Source organism: Oryza sativa, chromosome 2, assembly GCF_034140825.1.
Source record: "Oryza sativa Japonica Group chromosome 2, ASM3414082v1".
In the NCBI taxonomy this organism is placed as follows: Eukaryota; Viridiplantae; Streptophyta; class Magnoliopsida; order Poales; family Poaceae; genus Oryza; species Oryza sativa.
In genome coordinates this window covers 1,120,792-1,139,845 of record NC_089036.1, presented here as the reverse complement: position 1 = coordinate 1,139,845, position 19,054 = coordinate 1,120,792, and the positions used below count along the sequence as shown (strand labels likewise).

The 19,054-nt window shown below is 42.5% G+C and overlaps 3 protein-coding genes across 12 annotated transcripts; 2 read left to right on the top strand and 1 right to left on the bottom strand.

The window, feature by feature from the left end:
* Nucleotides 1-350: 350 nt before the first annotated feature.
* On the top strand, nucleotides 351-6,854 carry LOC4328122 (uncharacterized). Of its 10 annotated transcripts, none has more exons than XM_015767346.3 (14): nucleotides 351-544; nucleotides 1,599-1,791; nucleotides 3,115-3,338; nucleotides 3,432-3,486; nucleotides 3,925-4,052; nucleotides 4,148-4,298; nucleotides 4,406-4,646; nucleotides 4,733-4,805; nucleotides 4,895-4,961; nucleotides 5,081-5,126; nucleotides 5,204-5,279; nucleotides 5,466-5,756; nucleotides 5,850-6,017; nucleotides 6,377-6,854. In XM_015767346.3, the coding sequence occupies exons 2-14, from the start codon at nucleotides 1,677-1,679 to the stop codon at nucleotides 6,692-6,694; spliced, it is 1,953 nt and encodes a 650-aa protein (XP_015622832.1). In that variant the 5' UTR covers nucleotides 351-544; nucleotides 1,599-1,676; the 3' UTR covers nucleotides 6,695-6,854. The 10 variants fall into 10 exon arrangements, with proteins under 10 accessions (XP_015622832.1, XP_066163570.1, XP_066163572.1 ...); XM_066307473.1 differs by having other exon boundaries at nucleotides 6,374-6,854; XM_066307475.1 differs by having other exon boundaries at nucleotides 4,145-4,298.
* A 699-nt stretch (nucleotides 6,855-7,553) lies between these two features.
* On the top strand, nucleotides 7,554-9,449 carry LOC107276308 (auxilin-related protein 1). The gene is made up of 4 exons (XM_015768462.3): nucleotides 7,554-7,947; nucleotides 8,064-8,126; nucleotides 8,294-8,368; nucleotides 8,757-9,449. The coding sequence occupies exons 1-4, from the start codon at nucleotides 7,609-7,611 to the stop codon at nucleotides 9,075-9,077; spliced, it is 798 nt and encodes a 265-aa protein (XP_015623948.1). The 5' UTR covers nucleotides 7,554-7,608; the 3' UTR covers nucleotides 9,078-9,449.
* Nucleotides 9,450-16,015: 6,566 nt separating this feature from the next.
* On the bottom strand, nucleotides 16,016-16,901 carry LOC4328121 (peptidyl-prolyl cis-trans isomerase). Its single transcript, XM_015769741.3, has one exon. It carries the CDS (start codon nucleotides 16,805-16,807, stop codon nucleotides 16,289-16,291), a length of 519 nt encoding a protein of 172 aa, XP_015625227.1. The 5' UTR covers nucleotides 16,808-16,901; the 3' UTR covers nucleotides 16,016-16,288.
* Nucleotides 16,902-19,054: the final 2,153 nt, after the last annotated feature.

Sequence of the window (19,054 nt, the reverse complement as noted above, 5' to 3'; positions counted from 1 at the left end):
GTCAGGCAACAATAAGAACTAGAATAATAGATAACCCACAATAACAATATTTTGCTCTAAATACCCAGTTAGAAAGAGAGATTGGGGATATTTTTTAAGTGGGAGATAGGGATTGCCATAGAAGCAGGAGCAGATCACCCTGCACCAATCACCACCACCATCCACCTTGGTTTCACCTTTGCTGTATTGGTGTTTGGTTGGTCTATACAGGAAGTGGTAGTACATGTGGGGCAGTGAGCCGCAGATGCAAGTGCAGTGGCAGCCGCAGCGCAGCGCATGCAGATGCAAGGTTTCCGTTTCTGCCCACGCCAAAGCGGCCAACAAAAAGCGCGACGTCTCCTGCAGTTGCTGCTCTTCCATTCCACCTCGCATTTACTCATCCCTTCTCTCCCTCGCTCGCTCGCCTCCTCGCCTTCTTCTCCATCTCCATCTCGCATCTTCTCTTTCTCTTTCTCTTTCTCTTTATCTCTCTCTGTTGCTGCTGATCAAGAAGCTTGGAGAGAGGGAGGGAGAGATGGATCGGTGCATAGGCATATGACTGGAGGTTAGTGCTTCGGAGTGGTCTGTTTGTATGGATGGATGGATGGATTGGAGGAAGGGAAGGGGGATTCATCTGCTGGTTTTGGTTGTGGATTGTGTTCTTCTTCTTCTTCTTCTTCTTCTTCTTCTTCTTCTTCTTCTTCATCAACTGCCCTGCAATTCTGCCCTGTTTCTTGCGGTTTCTTTGATGTCGTGGTTGCGTCTCGATTTCAGGATGGGCTTGACCGCTGTTCTGTCTGTCTATCTTATTTCGGTTGGCTTTGATTTCGCGGTTTGGTTTATGTTTTTGCTACATGCTTCGTCTCCATCGTTTGTTTGATTAACTTCTTGGCATAATTTCGATTTCGAGACAAAAGGGTATGAAATGTGGAGTTCACTGCAAATCAAATCATATGACTAGTTTAGTAGCATGAATTAAATAGTTTATTACTACTTCCTTTTCTTGAAACGGACAGAGCATTTGACGTTAAAATTCACAAGCCTTTTGTGTGGGGGAGAATACCCTGAATTCATTTTCCAAGGTGCGATGCGACCATGTGCGCAGAGTGATCTTATCTCTATCTTTTCCCTGCAGCGAATGGGAGCCAAAATCTTATTTCATTTTTACCCTGAAGAATTCAGAAAGATGGTGTCTTTGGTTGGATCTGGATAATGATTTGCAACTCTATGCAGTCTTTTTTTTTCTTTTTGAGATTCTTGGGGGGCTAAAGATCCATGAATCTTTTCCAGTCAAGAAACACCACCAGAGAAAAAAAATTCTTCTTTTTCTATCACCTTTCCCCCCTTCCCTCATCAGCTTTGCTAGCATCTAATTCTTCTGCATTTCATCACACAGGACCAAGCTGCATAACTCCCCCTTTTTTTATCCTAACCTTTTGGTATTGCCTTTGCTTCCATTGTACTGCTGACCCTCTGGATGCTGTCTCCTTGTCTCAATACTAGCATTACTCCTCTTCCATAAAGCTGGAGTTCACTTTGTTGTTGAGTCTCTCTGTGTGTGTATATCTTCTTGTATTCATTCATACTGATTACTGCTGCATTTGTTGTGTGTAGTGTAGGCCTATGGTAAGTGTGGAGGAGAGGAGAGAAAGGGAGATGGAGATTTTCTGAGATCTTTTGGGCATATAACCTTTTGGATGGTGGATATGGAGAAGAAGAGGGAGAAGCTGGTGGCTGGGCTCACAAGAAGACACATGATAAGGAGTGGCTCCTCCTCTTCCTCCTCTCCTACTGCTGCTGCTGCTGCTGCTGGTATGTAATGTTCTGTTCTCTTCTGCCCCAGTGGTCTCTCTCTCTTCTCTCTTCTCTCTCATGTGTCCAGTCCAGATGGTTACAGTGAACTAACCCAGCAGCTTTCCTTTCTCACTCATGCATATATCTTTCCCCAAAATGCCCCTTATCTTAATTATCTCTCCTTTGCCTTTCCTAATGCATCCTTACAAATAAAAAAATAATCTTTTCTGGTGCTCTTTTTTGTTCTTTTGTTCCACTCTGGTGGGCCCCACTGATCACCTTGATATAGGGTCCTAGTATGGCGCTGTGATTGGTTTTAAGGTTATTTTCTTTTTGAAACCCCATTTTAAGGTTATTTTCTTGGAAAATTAGCACCCTTGTAGTATTGCTTTGGGCAGGATCACACCATCTAGTGTACTACTGCTAGGGGGTTGGCTAGAGACCACCACTACTGCATAGTAGCTAGAGTAAATGATTACATCATATATGAGTAGAGTAAGCACTAAGCAGTAGTTGTACAAGCTTGTCATGAATTTGTATTAGTCAATATAAGGTCAAATTAAGTTTGTCATGAGTTTATGTTCAGACAGTGAATCTAGGTTTGTCATGAATTTATGTTTAAACAGTCAATATAAGGTTTGGCCTTTTGGTTTGGAACTTTGGATGGATGAGCTCATACAAAATATGCCAACTTTCCTCACCATCGATCACACACCACAAGAAACCTCTTTTTTTTTGGTAGTACCTTTTTTTCGGGGAAAGTTTTATTGTTTAGACCTTTCTGGTTTTGGATGGTTCGATGAGGTTAAACTTTCGTGAAGAAATCTCCAAAATATTATGATGTTGTCTTGGGTCTTAACGATTGTCACCTACTGCTTACGTGTAGATATGCACCCCAAGCCATACCTTGTGATTACTATCCTTTTCACAACACAAAGTTCTCCTCGCAGCATGATATGACATTCACCAATGAGCTTATTTTTCCTCCTGCTTTTCCTTTTTAAATGATTCTATATATTGCTTTTATTTTCTTTTTTTTTAATATACAGGTTCTGTAGCTGTACACCTTTTCATCAGATGAATAGTGCATTATTTCCAAGAGTGTCATCTGATTCTTAACTATTTAAAAATATTTTGTCAACAAAAACTATTTAAAAAGACTCTGAACTAAACACTTGGATGAAGTGCTTATTGGTTCTAAACGATTAGTTTATCTAAACTGGAGTACGGTGAAACTAAAAACTGTACCTACAACCTTTCAAAAGATAAAATTCTTTAGTTACCGGAGTACAAAGTTACACACGATATCTAATGCCAGTCGCCTCTGTACATTGTTTACAGACAACAACAAAAATATGAGTGAAGGTGGAGATCTAAACCTGATATCTAGGCAGAAGAAAGGAAAGGCAAAGGTTTTGAAGTGGAGATTAAGCAACACTGACATGGACATGAAAGGGGAGGAAGGAGGTTCTGATGGAGACTACGATGATACAGTGCTCTCCTCACTGACCACAGCTAGCTTCAGCAGTCTGATTAGTAGGAAGAGAGTGAAGAGCCTTGGGAAGGTTTGTGTCCCGTTTATTAGCCTTCTCTGCTGTTCAATCATTTGCTTCCTGTTCTTTATGTACATCTTTTTTGTTCATTTTTCTGTTTCAAAGGTGGCTGAGGATTGTGATGCTATTGATCCACCGGTTCCTAGAAAATTAAGATCAGGTAGGAGTACTAATCACTGTATATCCTCTCTCTCAGAGCTATAGAAAGGGACAACTTATTTCGTGTGCTTTTATCATGCCTTTTCCTTTTAGTTTACATCTATGGTGGGGCTAAGTGAATATGCTGTGCTATTTTTTCTCGCAAGACTTTTAGCATATAATACTGTAAGATTTTACAGCGGGATAGAAAATATAGAGTGCATTTTTTTAATTAAGGTGGGTACTATTCACCTGTGAGAACACAAAACCCAAACTGATGGTTCGCTATGATATTTGAACATACCATTTTCATTTTAATTCCGTGAGCTCTGGTGCATACACATATTAGATGTTTTATTAACTAAAGTGTTTTGAGTACTGAAAATAACAGTTCAAATTATAGATTAAAGATTTACATTTCTGAGTTAATATTTAAATTCTGTTTTCCCCCTACTTTCAGCCATAAATAAACGTGCCAGTCAAACTGTTTCTACATCACCGCGGCATGTCAAGAAGAGGCGCCATCTTTCAGCTATCAGCTCTCAGACTTTCCTTATGGATCGAGAAACAAGATGTAATGCAATTCCGGTAAGTTTTTGTGCTCATAAATATCTCTTCATTTTGTCAAGAGGCAGGACCAAATATTGAAAATGAATCATTTTTTCTTCATTCTTGCTTAGCAGTTGGCGAATCATTTTTCGAAGGAGGAGGAGGTAGTTGTGGATGCTTTGCTATCTTTATCTCAAATACCCCATCTTTGTGAACTGTCGTCCGACAGAGGAATGGCAGAAGATAACTTAGATTTAAATGTTACTTCAGTGTCTTATTCAGCAGGTATGTTTGCAGTTTGAGTGTTTGACTTGCTATTATCGTATTAATCACTATATTCAGCATCTTTTTGACAATGTGTTGCATATATAATTGACTGGTTACTTCTACAGGAGCAACAAAGGTGGATGAGAAAATATCGGCATTGCCAACTGCCGGTACGGAAGTAGCTAACCAACCTGCCCTTGATGAACCAGTGGAACGAACTGGCAATGTTTCACAAATAAATCATGTGCCTTGTGGTGGTACCTGCAACAACACAAATCCAACTTTGTCAAATGATGGGCAAATACATGATATTTCTTTGGGAATTGTAACGAATTTACCGAGCCCATCTAAAGACTACAATAACAGGTTGGAAATTGCTCATGGCTGTCGTATCTCGTATTGTATTTTGGTAAATGGTCTCTCCATGTTTATTTGATTATTTCTGTTTGCAGTCGGAAGCAACTGAAAGTGCAGTTTGATAATAGTACAATTCATCCCACAAAGATAGAAGCCCCTCGGTGCCTGGTACTGCTTTGTGCCCCTCGGTGTCATTTTTTCACTTTTCAGTCTGTCCTTACGATTCATGCTTTCTCCCCAATATGAATTTTCTGCAGGAAAATTCTAAGAAGCCTGATATTCTGGAACATGACAGGAAAAATGTCAAGAATAACACTGCCCAAGGTACTCATAGAGCTTTATAGTGTCATAACAATTTATAGGTTGAATAGTTCATACCGTTTTGTCCAACTAGTCACGATGCTTCTACTATTTCTTGGCTAATACATGGTCACTATTGTCAGAAATTGTGCCACCGGTCCAGACTTCAAAACCTTGTGCCTCGCATAGGTATTTGATCAAGTAACTTTCGATTAAACCTTCAGTGTTGTTTTCATCATCGATCTCTAAATATGTCCCTTTTCCAGGCCATCTTCAAACACACTGGCGTCGTGTAATAATACTGCCGCAGAAACTGTGAAAGGAACTGGAGAACATGAGAATGTAAGTATTGTTAACATATCCATTTTTCTATGCCTTCTTTTCTTCCAGAATAAATGGATAAGGAAACTCTCTCTCCTAAGTTGAATGCTATGTTCTATTAAGGCTGATATCATGAAGGGATATTTATATGTTAACTGCTATGATTGTATTCTTTGACTACTGAGCTGACAAATTTTATATCTGCAGCTTTCCCTCGTTAATAAAAATGGTACCCCCTCGAAGACATGGAAGAGAAGCATTACCCATGTCTACATGTGTCATCTCATCCAAATGCATTTGGACAAAGAGAAGGCATCACAAAACCGGGTAAAACCTGAGGAAGTTTGTCACAGTCACATTTCAAGGTCTCCAGACGGTTCTACCATAAGTAAGAATGGTGCACAAGACGAGAAGTTCTACGCCTTGCATTTCGATGTAAGGCTACCTGTTCAGCCATCTTGCAGTGTTTGCGACACGACCATTGCCCGACAAAAGATGGTGAGCAGTGACCGCCTTTTCAACCATCTCAGCTACTTCAGTTTTCCTTCTATCTCTGTTTCTATATGAAAGATGTTGTGTTGCTTCTTTCAGGTCAGTGGTAATTTTCTGAACTTGCCCACTTCTGCGGCGTTATCAGGGGTGCAGCATGTTCAGTATTTACATCCCCCGATCGCTCCCCGCGGTGCAATGCCATATCCAATTCAGCATCTCCCTTACACCAGGGGGAATTTGACGCACACTGCACTACTACTTCAACAGGTTTGTCCTTGCACATTGCTTCTGAAACAAAAGAAAGATTTACATCATTAATAGTACTATTAGAATTTGCAAGATTTGTGAGGCGTTTTTCTGTCAATGCCTTATAGACAACCACTAACTTTTTTATAGGCATCTCATAACAGTTACTAGTACAAACTCCTTTTCTTGTGACAACTTACAATACAGAAAAAAAAAACCACTTCTATCGTTATTGATCATAGCCTGTTCCTTTTCCGACAAAACGAAATGTGGATAAAAGAGAGACTGCAAACAACATGATTGTTTTCTTTTTTGCTATACAAATTCAATTGTATTCTCAATTTCTCATCACAGTTTGTTTCTTGGCCATCGAGTAGCAGATGCCACAGTACATGTGCAATCCAAACCCAGCCATTATGAAGATTCAGCAGCAGCTCATGCCCAATCAGCATCAGCATCAGCAGCAGCAGCAGATGTGGCAGTTTCAATTCCCTCAATACCATCATCCAAGGCCAGACGCCGCCGCCGCCGCCGTGTCGGCGGCGTGGCAGCACAGCAGCCGGCTCCACGACGTCTCTTCCCTGCGTCCGGTGGCCGTGCTGCCTGCGCCGCCGCCGCCACCGCCGCCGCAGATGGAGCTCTTCTGCTCGCCGTACCATGGCGGCAGCAGACAGCCGCCGCAGCTGAGGTTGATCTAGCTTATTAGCATAGCAAAACTGTCACTGCTGCTGTTTCTGTGTGTTCATCTGACAAAAAGGAATTTTCAGACAAGTTGACATGACATTTGACAGTCACAGATGCCAATGGGTGGCAAAAAGCTGTAATTAATTTGAGATGTTTTATGTTGCTCGATCGAAAGGTACTCGAGTGTAGTGAAGTACTTTTTTTATATGAAGAAATTAGATGCATTGAAAAAAAATAAAAAAACAAATAATAGTTTAGAACAAATATGGTTTTAGCAAATGTAGTAGGGAAAATTTTCTTTAAGAAAACATTTTAAAAAGCGTGAAGCAAATAATCTAAAAATGATGGGGGCGTAATTAATGAAAATGCGAGTGCTAAATTATTCAGCCCTCCTTTGAAACATATGGATATTGTTTACAAAATTATTATTAAATCCCTGCTCTCAACAAAAACTCGATCTTATTTGATCGCTCGTCCGTGTCGAACTCGCTAGTTTAAGGAAAATTTAGTTAAATTTTCCTAGAAATTAGTACAGTTCCCTTGTAGTAACTCACTAGATTTCCCCTCATTTTGAAATTAAGCCTTTTGCTTAGATTCATGACATGTAAACTCAATAGGAGATTTCCCTGTTTACACGGAGGAAAAAAAAAAACCTGAAACAGGGGGCGGTATTGTGAAGCCTTTAAAACCAGACTCCCTCCGCACGCAAAACCATAACGGAGTCGCTAAAACCAGGGACCCACCAGTCAGTCACCCGTGGAGTCCACCGTGCGGTCACCTAATCCCCACGCCCTCCCCGCTGCCACGTGGCGCTCTCGCTATAAACCAAACCAATCCGCAGCTCAGCTCTCTCTCCCTCTCTCTCTCTCTCTCGCCTCGCTCACGAAGAAATCTCTCCTCCGCTCTCGCTGCCGATTCCGCCGCCGCCATGGCGAGCAGCGGTGGCGTCGTCGTCGAGGCGTTCACCGAGGAGGAGCACGAGGTGGCCGCCATCCTCCGCGACCTGGCCGACCTCGTGCGCGCGCGCCATCGCCGCCGCCGCAGACGCCGCGTCCAGCGCGAGGAGATCCCCTCGTGGGGATGTCGCCGGCCGAGGACGACGCCTGGGGAGAAGAAGCCGGCGCCGCCCGCGGACGTGGGGCGGCGACACGAGGCCGCCGCCAGCCCCGACACGCCGCTCGCGTTCCTCGTCCCCGACGAGAGCAGCGGCGACGACGTGGCGGCGAGGGCGGCGCCGCCCAGGAAGGCGCCGGCGTCGCACGCGGAGGTGAGATCTGATTCGCTCGCTCTCTCTTCTCCTCCCAATTCGATCGGATTCGATTTGATTTTAGCTTGTAAGCAGTATTGATCTGTTCTTTTTTGCTTCCCTGCTTTGCTCATCAGTGGGTTGAGGAGCAGCGCGCCGTCGTCGCGAGCTTGTCGCAGGAAAACTCGCATCTATCCAAGGTGAGATTTATCAAACCCTCTCTCTCTCTCTATCTATCCAAGTCTTTATCTCTCTCTCCAACTGAATGGATGGATGAAGAATTCGCTCTCGAGTTCAACTATCCCGATCGCAAAAATCGTTGGGATTTTGACACACTTGTTCATCTTTGTGGTGAATAAAAAAACAGCAAATCGAGGAGTACAGAGTCCGGCTGCAGAGCTCGAGGAGCACCAATGACGGATTGAAGCAGATGCAGCGCAAGGTAAAAAAATTTACAGCTACATATATTCCAATTTTTGCATCCTCTAAAATCGTAAAAACAAATTATGTTCGATCGATTCATCTCCAATTTTTGCATCCTCTAAAATCGTAAAAACAAATTATGTTCGATCGATTCATCGTTGTTGTAGATAGATGATAAGGTCAATGCTTCACTAGTGCTACTCTTTTCTTGCGCTTCAATTCAATTCTTTGGTCGAGGTGTTTGCGTGGACACACACCTGACACCCCGGCATGGTTGGCAACCAGTCCAAATGGAAAGAAAGATGCGACCTTTCCGAATAATCCCCAATTGAGTCGGAGTCAACCTCATCTTACTTTTTTTTCATTTTCTCTTTTTTTACGTTTTTTTTCATTTTTACTATTTGCAGCTGAAGCGGCAGCGGGAGCATGAGGAGGAAGAGGAGGTGAATCGGAAGCGGCGGGTGGAGGCGGCGGCGGCGGCAGCCGACATTGTCCGGCCGGCGCCGGTGCTGGACCTGAACGAGCCGGCGCGGGCGCCGGAGGAGGACGACGACGATGCCGTCGCCGTCGCCGCCGCCAAGGCCGCGGCGGCGGCGGCGGCGGCGGAGTGGTACCACCTGGGACAGAAGCGGGCGGCGATGGCGTGCAAGGCGGCGATGACCGCGGAGGCGCGGCTCCGGCGGCAACAGATCCGGCGTGACAAGGCGGCAGCGCGGCGAGCAGGATGAGGCGGGTAGAATGAAATCCTGATTGGCCATTGCCAGAAATCCAACTTTTTTGGATCAGTGCAACGAGAGAAGAAGAAGAGGAGGAGGAAGAAGAATTCGATCGGATTACTACTAGCAAAGTAGCTAGTGATTAAAGGTTTAATTATTAGTAATTACAAATTTTGTTAGCTTCTATATTCATCATCAAACAGTTGAGCGAGTGTTCATCTTGTTTTGCAATAGTGTGTGAGTGAGACTGGTTAGCAGTTCTAGCTAGCTTACCATAGGAGAGTATTGTATTTTGGCCATGCAGCCAAGATTGATAGCAACTGCTAATCATATATATTCATCATTCTTTAGGGAAATAAAATACATATATTATTCTTTTTGTGAGCAAGACAATACCACAATATCCCAATATCCTAGTTTTCTCAATGTATTGTTTTTCTCTTACCAGTACAGTTGTTTTACTCTTACCAGTACAGTGGAGAACAATGAAAGGATGTCCTGAAAGGTTTGAAACTATTTAAATCGAATCTGATTTGAATGTTTGATTCAGCATGAGAAAGGGGACAAGGGCTAGTTAAGGCCCATGATATTGTTCATCGCGTGATTTTAGCCCTTGATGAGTCCTCCGCTGGGGGCCTGCCTATTTTGCCGTTTAGGAATAATCAGATCTTTATCGGTAAATCTCTCACAAAGAAGCCATACTTATGGCTAAATAGATATCTGGATATATGAAAAACAAGACAATTATAAATGTGCTAGTTAGGCCTTGTCCCATACATGTGGATGGGCCAGGATTGAAGCCCACCCAAATAAGACACTAGTCAGTAGTCATGTTTCTGTGAAGGGATAAATCTATTTGCTTCCCTCGTCTCTTGCCCTCGGTTGAATCAGATCTCTTAACCGCAAAATCAGGTCGGGTACGCGGATGGTGATTTTAAAATCAAATCCAGTGCAACCGGGGGCGCAAAATAAGATCTCTCCTTGGGCTCAGACGGTCTGGGCAAGATACGCAAATGGCGTGGTAGTGGAGGATAAAGAAGAGCTCAAGCCCAACGATGGCAAAGCCGTCATCCGCGATGATCGGGAGAGGATGGAGAGGAGACAATGTGGCCACTCAAGCTCGATGTCGGCGCCACCGCTACTCGGAAGGAGATAAGGTCACCGACACCTTGGCTCTTCCACCGGACATCGCCCTATAGCTGGATCCTACCCTCCCAAGGTCGCCTGTTAGACCCGGTCCTCCTGTGGCCGCGAGCGCCTCCTCCATTTCCCTCGACTTCCCCGAAGCAGCAGCAGCAACATACGACAACTGTGACGATGAGGGAGAGAGGAGGTTGCGATGGTGGTGTTGAAGCAAAAGCAGCAATAGGCAGTGGCTGCAGCAGCGAGGGAGAGGAGGTTGGGGCATCAAAACAACAGGTGAGCGACTAGAAGGTGAGAGAGGAGGAGGGAAGATTGAAGAGAGGAGAGAGGTAAGTAAGAGGATGAGATAGGCGAAAGTCGCTGACATGTGGGTCTCACCTATCACGACAACAAAAACAGCTTCCTAAACCATTCAAGGAGTCATTTTGCACCAGTTTCTGAAGTTGGAAGAGACATTATACCTATAGTTTTATGGTTGAGAGATATGATTCAATCAAAGGCAAGAGATGAGGAAGGCAAAATAGACTTATTCCTTTGTGATCAAAAGCTGAAGAATTGAGGGATAAAACCCGATAATTCTGAACTGAGCCCAATAAAAAATGCTCAGAGCTTTAAGCCCAGTGACTAGTAGGCCAATTTGGGCTATTTGTCAAACTGGGCTCTCTCCCCAAAGAACGTTCAATATGCTCTGCCACAGTGCCACCCTATCCCAGAAGAGAAGATAAGCAGCAGTAGTATAACGAATACTCCCTCAGTCCCTCCGTTTCAGAATATGATCATTTTCCATCCCTCCCATTTATTTTGAATCTCAAAATAAATTTATTTTAAAATAATTATTCTACTGAAGTTTGTAAAAGTAGAGGATAAATACATTGCATTGGGATTTGATAAATTTTGTATAGGTATGTGTGGGATGGATAAAAAACAATTTTTTTCCCAGATAATCACTAAGTAGAACCAAAGTTCAGTTTATGGCAGATCAGATAAGGTCAAATTTTAACTTATATGAGATGATAGTTCCCTGTTGATGATGATATCTCCATCGATTTTATAGGTTGAAGGGCTATATATCCAGCATGCAGGGTGAAGAAAGTAAGTCGTCTTCTGTGTGGTTCTGTGCAAAGACAGAATTTGTCTATCTGAAAAATCGAGGTAATATTATCTGGGAAATCTACTAGTAATAAGCTATAGTAGATCCAGCAGGAAAGAATAGACATGAAGATCCAGCAACCAGCATGTATTGATGTATATGGTTTTCTGCCAGAAAAGGAGCCCATCTGGATCTAATCGTGCATGATACATATACAGTTTAAATGTAGTTTCAGTCTTCAGTGACAGACACCATCTGCAACAAACGTAAAACCAGCATATTCAGAGCTGAACTGAACTAGATAGAACTAACAATTCCTTTTAGCAATGCCAAGAGCTGAACTGAACACAGCTGAGATCAGAGGATGAAAGGTAGCACCGAAACCGAATTCTCTTCTTCCTGCAGCTGCTCCTAAATCCTGTGATAGATACTACCACCAGCATGCTTGGCTGTTTCAGTGATGTTTCTGAAACTAGCTTGTGTTCAGTGATGCATCTCCACTCTATCCATGTGTGAGTTGGATGGAACTGAGAGGAGGAATGGAAGATGATGAGCCATTCCGGGCTCATTCGTTTCAAAGAAATTTTAAAGGAAAAATAGAGAAATATGGGATCCTTTGGAGTGACACTAAACTGCCATCTGTTTTAAAGGGATCCAGCAAAAAGGAATTTATTATCACTCTACTTTTATAGGGGGAAAAAACAATCCACTCCAACCCAATGTTTTAAATTTTTTGGATTGTTTACTGAACATACATGGTAAAGTTTTCGATGTTTTTCAATTCTTAAGTTTACACATATATTTTCATATTGTTCCTATATTTTTTTTATTCTTATTCATACGTTACGAAAATCGTACAAAATAATGGAGCCCTCATTTTCCACGTTGTGAAAGCGACAAGAACGGAGGAGGATGTCAGGCAGAATGACGCAGAGCAGACGAGTGGTCGCAGGTGAAGTAATCACGGCAGACCGGCGGAGGCATTGACGCCGTTGCTTGCGCGGTTGCAACCTCACCGCCATCACGCCCCAAATCCACTGTTTCTAATCTACTTTTGATTGCCAGCGATTTCTGCTTCAACAGACTACTCGTCACCACTCCATAATTTCCAAACCATACTACTAATCCATTGTAAAGTATATTTTCTGTTTCTAGAAGATCAACCCACCAGTACTGTAATCTTCAACAGGACAGGACAGAGTGACTTTTTTGGGTATAAAAGTACAACTCGTATGATAAAAAAAAAACAAACTCGTAGCGCTAGAACGTAGTACTCCTTCTATCTACTTTTGATAGTAATATTTCATCTTGGCATATAGATTAAGAATAAGTTATTCTATTTATCATCCATTTAAACATGCTAATAGTCATTTCTCGTAAACAAGCGATTCATTAATATTTACATTTCTCGATGCCCATATAGCCAATTTTGTGTAGAAGAATGGAGAGTCATGCATTAAATCCGAGAAATTCATTAAGAGGATAGGTTGTTGAATTAAAATATGCCTATCAAAAATAAAATTTTCAGATTTGGAAATATGACTATCAAAAGTAGATGGATCCTTCCAAAAATATGAGATCTATTTCTTTTTCATTAAAACCAAGAAGCAATTAACTCACTCACTATATGGCAAAACCAATGAACATGCAATCAATAAGTACTAGAATTGTTTCTTGGTTTCCGATCAACAATTTAATTTAGCACATGTTGACTACAAATATGACTCAGATTTTTACAGAAACCAAAAATAAAATAGGTCTTAGATTTTTTCGAAGGAGTGAGTATCGTACTATACTTTTTTTTATGCAACGTGTTCTCAAATAATAACTATAAGTATATTTACATTTAAATTGTATACAAATTTTGAATCCTAATATTTGTACCTATATCTAGGAATATATGTCAACCTTTATGCATAGTAAAATTGACAGCAAGATCAATTTAAAACGTGAAAAAAATACACTAAGGCTCCCATCGGATGGCCTAATAAGCCAAAGAAAAAGCCAAATTTTAAATATTCAAACTTAATTTTGAGATTGATTTTGAGATATTTTCAACGTACTTTCTTTTTCAGCATTGGCTTTTAAGTCATCAAGAACACATATATAAAAATTTTACCTACAAATTTATTTTTATTTCCTAATAAGCCAGAAAAAAAAGCGAAACGATGGGGACCTAAAAATAGTACTATGTTGTGTAGTTGTGGTTTATATGTCCAACGTTTGAACATCCAATAATATTTATGCTTAATATTTATTTTATTATATAATAATAAAATATAATAATATGTTATCTGTGATTTATTTTGGGACGGAGTGAGCCAATATTTTCGCGGCTGACAGGCGAGACGCGACGAGGGCCAGGCCAATCATCATTTTGCATTTGGGCTGGGCAGGGAAAGCAATAGTAGTGGTGGGCCAAACCAATGCGACGCGATCCCCGACGCGCGCGGCGACCCCGACCCGCCCAACCCGACCCAACCACCCACCCCGGGTCAAACACTGCGTAGCACCAACGCGACCTGGACCTGCACGCACACGTACGTGGGCCCCACCCTCATCCATCCATTCATTCATGAGCCAAACGCCAAACAAAACCCTCCTCTGCTGCCTCGAATCTCGCGCGCCGTCCTCCTTTTCACCGCCACCAGCCGCTGTCTCGTGGGACCCAAGCCTCTTTTCCCTGTATTCTCTCTACCCATGTGGGCCCCACCGTCACCTGGCTCACACACACAGGGAGAAAAAAATCGACCGAGCGTGTAAACTTTCATGACAATCCTTTGCCATTTTTTGCTTGCACGTTTTCGGAAGATGATGGTAATTTGTCGGTATTTTTACCTAGGGTGTGTTTAGTTTAGACCAAAATTGAAAATTTAATTAAAATTGGAACGATGTGACAAAAAAGTTTAAAGTTTGTATGTAAAAAAATTTTGATGTGATGAAAAAGTTGAAAGTTTGAAAAAAAAGTTTGGAACTAAACTCACCTTACACGGAGAATCAAATCAATCTGCGTATGAGATTATGAGTTGCACTTTGTGATGATGACGCTAGCGTTAATTGCAACAGGAAAGGAATATGCTGCGATCAAATGGAGATGGAATTGTATAAACAGATTCCAAATCTGACTAGCTCCGTTTTTGTTCCGCTAGACCTGACTGGTGGTGCTACCACGAGATGCGATTCGTACCGCTCGGGATGAGGGAAATTTCGTGATTGATGTCAAGGATACTCCCTCCATCTTATAAAAAAAAAAAGTCAAAACGTGGGTTCCTGTGCCAACGTTTGACTATCCGTCTTATATGAATTTTTTTATAATTAGTATTTTCATTGTTGTTAGATGATAAAATATGATTAATACTTTATGCGTGACTTATCTTTTTAATTTTTTCATAACTTTTTCAAATAAGACGAACGGTTAAACGTTGGACACGAAAACTAGGGTTTGTCTTTTTTTTGGGACGGAGGGAGTAAGTCTCACTGCTAGTATAGGAAAATATATTTGGTAAAGCTATCTACCGTTGTGTTGCTAAAAATAAGATGTTCATATTGTAGTCAAAACAAACTTGAACAAATTTTTGCAAGTTGACAATATTGCTAAATTTTGACAGGATTTTTTATGTGTTTAGCAATTGGTAAAAAACTAAACGGATGCATGTTTTTGATAACTTTACTTAAAATTGGTATGCTTTGAAATTATATCAATCTGAACAACCTCTAAGTTTATCAAAAAAATCTAAGATCCATCCAAATATATTGTGTGCTCGCGGTAAAAAAATACTATAGTACTAAGTACTACTCCGTAAAAAAAAAGGCAAACCCTGAGTTTCCGTGTCCAACTTTAACTGTCCGTCTTATATGAAATTTTTTTATAATTTATATTTTCATTGTTATTAGATGATAAAACATGATTAATATTTTATGCGTGACTTGTCTTTTTAATTTTTTTCATAATTTTTTCAGATAAGACGGACGGTCAAACGTTGGGCACGGAAATCAGGGTTTGTCTTTTTTTTTTACGGAGGGAGTTATTAGTATGGCTAATGAAAGTTGTGATTTAAAAAAAACAGAGAGAATTGATTGTACAATTGTACGCTGGGTTGTGGCCTTGTGGGAGGCAAGGCAGCAAGATGATGGCAGTGACAGCGTACCTAGCAAATTTCAGAATGGTCATTCTTCAAAGTGGAGTACTACTCCTACTACAGGTGTTGCAACTTTTGTCTTTTCACTAAAATAACGGCGACCTTCAGTTTAGTACTCCTGCCCTTAATAATAGAATTTTCAAGACATAATAATTCAGTTTAGTACTGCTGCCCTTAATAATAGATTTTTCAACACAAAAAAGGTTCTAGTATCCTCTGGTGAAACGCAATTATGTTCACCTCTTGAACCTGTAAACAACTTGTAAGATCATTTACCCCTCTAACCGGTAAGCATAATTTCAGAGATCTGGTAAGCGATCAAATTACCCTCTGGTGGTGGTAACATCAGAGATCAGAAACAGTGGATCACATCAGAGAGAGAGCCTCGGTGCAAAATAAAAAAATAATAATAACCAAATGGATAAGACGAAGTCCCACAAATCACATCAAAGTCAGGCATCACGCGGCGACAAACCGCTCATCTCACGAAGATAGTTTAATCTACTTTAATCGCAAGAACGTTAGTACTGTCGCAAGAACAAACAACCACACAGGTGTAAGATCACAGAAAATCCACGGATCCCAAATGTTCTCATTGATTGATAGCGATATCATAGAAGCAGCGACACGAATTAAGATTTAAAACCAACCCCAAGAAGGATCGCAGATCCAACTCCACCGAATCGATCCAAGAACTCCGCCTAATCCAACCAAACCATGGGCGATCTCATCTCACCAACACGACACGAACTCATAAAAAGACTAACACCACCACCACCTCCTCCTTATTTAGGGACTCGACGACTCAAGACGACTGATACTGGCGAAAGGCGAAGGGGAACAGCACAGATCTAGGAGAGCTGGCCGCAGTCGGCGATGACGACCGGCTTGGCGGTGCTCCCGCCGCGGGATCCCACCTTCTCGATGGCCTTGACGACGTCCATGCCCTCGACGACGCGGCCGAACACGACGTGCTTCCCGTCCAGCCAGCTGCAGGGCACGGTGCAGATGAAGAACTGGGACCCGTTAGTGTTGGGCCCGGCGTTCGCCATGGACAGGATGCCGGGGCTGTCGTGCTTGAACTTGAACACCTCGTCGGCGAACTTCTCGCCGTAGATCGACTCCCCTCCCGTGCCGTTGCCGCGGGTGAAGTCGCCGCCCTGGCACATGAACTCCGGGATCACGCGGTGGAAGGTGCTCCCCTTGTAGTGCAGCGGCTTGCCGCTCTTGCCCACGCCCTTCTCGCCGGTGCAGAGCGCGCGGAAGTTCTCCGCCGTCCGCGGCACGTCCTTCGCGTACAGCTCCATCACGATCCGCCCCGCCGGAGCTCCGCCGACGGTCATGTCGAAGAACACCCTCGTGTTCGACATCGCCGCCGCGCTAGGGTTTTGCGAATTTCACAGATGGGGAATATTTTTTCTTTTTGTTTGATTTTTTTTGCTGTTTCACTTCAGATCGCTGCGTGGCCTGAGGAAGACGAGGCCCCCGCGGTTAAATAGGCGGGTCGCCCAACCCCGATGCCCTCCGCAGCCGTCCGATCGTCACACGTGGCGGCATCGCGCGCCCCCACCCCTAACCACGGGTGTCAAGGCGGTGGGGTTACCATAACCATGGTTACCTCCTCGAGTCATGTCGAGATGCACGTGACCCGCTCCCACCCACGAAGCCAATGACAGGTGGGACCACGACACGCTCTCCCCGATTTTGGCCTGCGTGGTGACGACATGGTGGGGCCCGGAGAGGTGGGCCGGGTTCGTCAGTAGGCGTGGGTGGACAGGCGGGCGGTGCGAGAGGCGGTTGGATCTTTGCGGGGGGTAACTCGCGTTAAGTACGTGGGTTACCGTGGGGTGGTTGGGTTAGGGAGGATATTTTAGTTGGGGAGGTGGACGTGGTCTACCAAGACCGGGTGGTCCGGGAGGTAGGACACTAGGGGGGACGTGGCGCATGGGCGAGGTTTACGGATCGGAGAGGTTATTAGGAAGGGATATGCGGTTGAGCGAGTGGGCGATATTCTAGGTCGCGGGAAGCGCACGCAGACGGCATGTGCGACTGGCCCATTCCTCTGCCGGCCCAAACCTCCCCCTACAGTACAGTATATTCTACTACTACTGCTGTATATACTGTACTGTTACCAATACATATTACTCCATACTTATAAAGAAAGTAGTTTAGGACAATGCTTAAATCAAATCTTAGGAATATAAATCATAAATAACTTTTAAGTTGTTGAGTTTGAAAATATAAAAATTATATATATAGATTTGTCTTGAAAAATAATTTTATAAAAGTATACATATATCACTTTTCAATAAATACTTTTATAGAAATAAGAAGTCAAAGTTGTGTTTTGGAAACCGTGTCGCTGTCCTAAACGATTTCTTTTACGAGTATGGAGGGAGTACAATATAATAGTGGTATTAGTACCTCTTCCTCTCACCCAAAGTATAAGATACGTCACATCCACATAAAATTCCTTATATTTTAGGATGGATAGAGTATTATTTTGTCAGTTTGATATCATGGCTTTTTTACGGTTTTATAACATTTTGATATATATAATGTATAGACGTTTCATTAAGTAATAAAATAGTACTAGTCACATTGATAGGCTTCGAGTTATAAGCCATAGAATAAAAACGATGTTACGAAAAAGTAGTTTTACGGTAGGCGTTTAGTATATTGATATTTGGTTAAAAAGCCGAAACTTAGGCTGTGTTTAGATCCAAACTTCCAACTTTTTCCATCACATCAACCTGACATACACACGCAAATTTTCAGTTACATCGTACCAATTTCAACCCAAACTTCTAATTTTAGAAGGAACTAAACACAGCCTTAAAAAATTTGAAAAGGAACGCCTAAAATGAATTAAAATTAGGATTACAAATCCAGTTTTTGGCTAACGTTCCACATCCAGCCTCTATGGGACGAACTATAATCTGTGTTTGGCTGTTTGCTTGAATGCTGACATACTCTCATTGGAAGGCAATATGGCATATTGCATTTTTGCATTTGCAGGACAGGTTTTTCCTTCCTATCTCCTCCCAATACCAACAGAATCACGTCTTGTGTTGAGTTCGTTTGGTCGGCATTTGGCAATTTCAGAACCTGTAAAACGAGTAGGAAAACAGAATTGAAAAGTCTGACGGATCTGAAATCTGAACCAAGCAAAAAGATCAACCTGAATAATCTCAACTCAGCTGTCAAGCCAGAGACGTCCTGAAAACGATCGAGATGCCTCAAGTATGGCTGCCACAAGTGATCATGGCTGGCAGCTACTGTACGCAGGAGATGCTTGATTCGATCGATCTCACTTTAGTTTCCTTCTCTCTTTCCACACGCGGTTGCGTTAGGAATCGCAAAAATTGAAGAACAGCTTTCCAAGTTGTGCGAAATTCTGTTCTCATGGTGCTCGTATTCGCCAAAATTACTTCACAAAAAGGAAAAAACGAGAGGTTGTGTGTCGTTGACGTTCTGAAAGCATGACAAGTGGTGGTGACGACGCACTGAACATCGATTCCAATTGTCATCTTCAGGATATATAGATAGATACTTGCTGCAACTACCTTGAAAAGGCCAATCACCAATTCATCATTGGAAGAACGGAGAAGTAGAAA

Bases quoted from the DNA above. Each gene is read 5' to 3' on its own strand.
- LOC4328122 (XM_015767342.3), top strand. From the start codon at position 1,677: ATGGTGGATATGGAGAAGAAGAGGGAGAAGCTGGTGGCTGGGCTCACA. The intron at 4,053-4,144 runs GTAAGTTTTTGT...ATTCTTGCTTAG, and splicing joins CAAGATGTAATGCAATTCCG to CAGTTGGCGAATCATTTTTC. The intron at 6,018-6,373 runs GTTTGTCCTTGC...GCCATCGAGTAG, and splicing joins CTGCACTACTACTTCAACAG to CAGATGCCACAGTACATGTG.
- LOC107276308 (XM_015768462.3), top strand. From the start codon at position 7,609: ATGGCGAGCAGCGGTGGCGTCGTCGTCGAGGCGTTCACCGAGGAGGAG. The intron at 7,948-8,063 runs GTGAGATCTGAT...TTTGCTCATCAG, and splicing joins CGCCGGCGTCGCACGCGGAG to TGGGTTGAGGAGCAGCGCGC. The intron at 8,369-8,756 runs GTAAAAAAATTT...TACTATTTGCAG, and splicing joins TGAAGCAGATGCAGCGCAAG to CTGAAGCGGCAGCGGGAGCA.
- LOC4328121 (XM_015769741.3), bottom strand. From the start codon at position 16,807: ATGTCGAACACGAGGGTGTTCTTCGACATGACCGTCGGCGGAGCTCCG.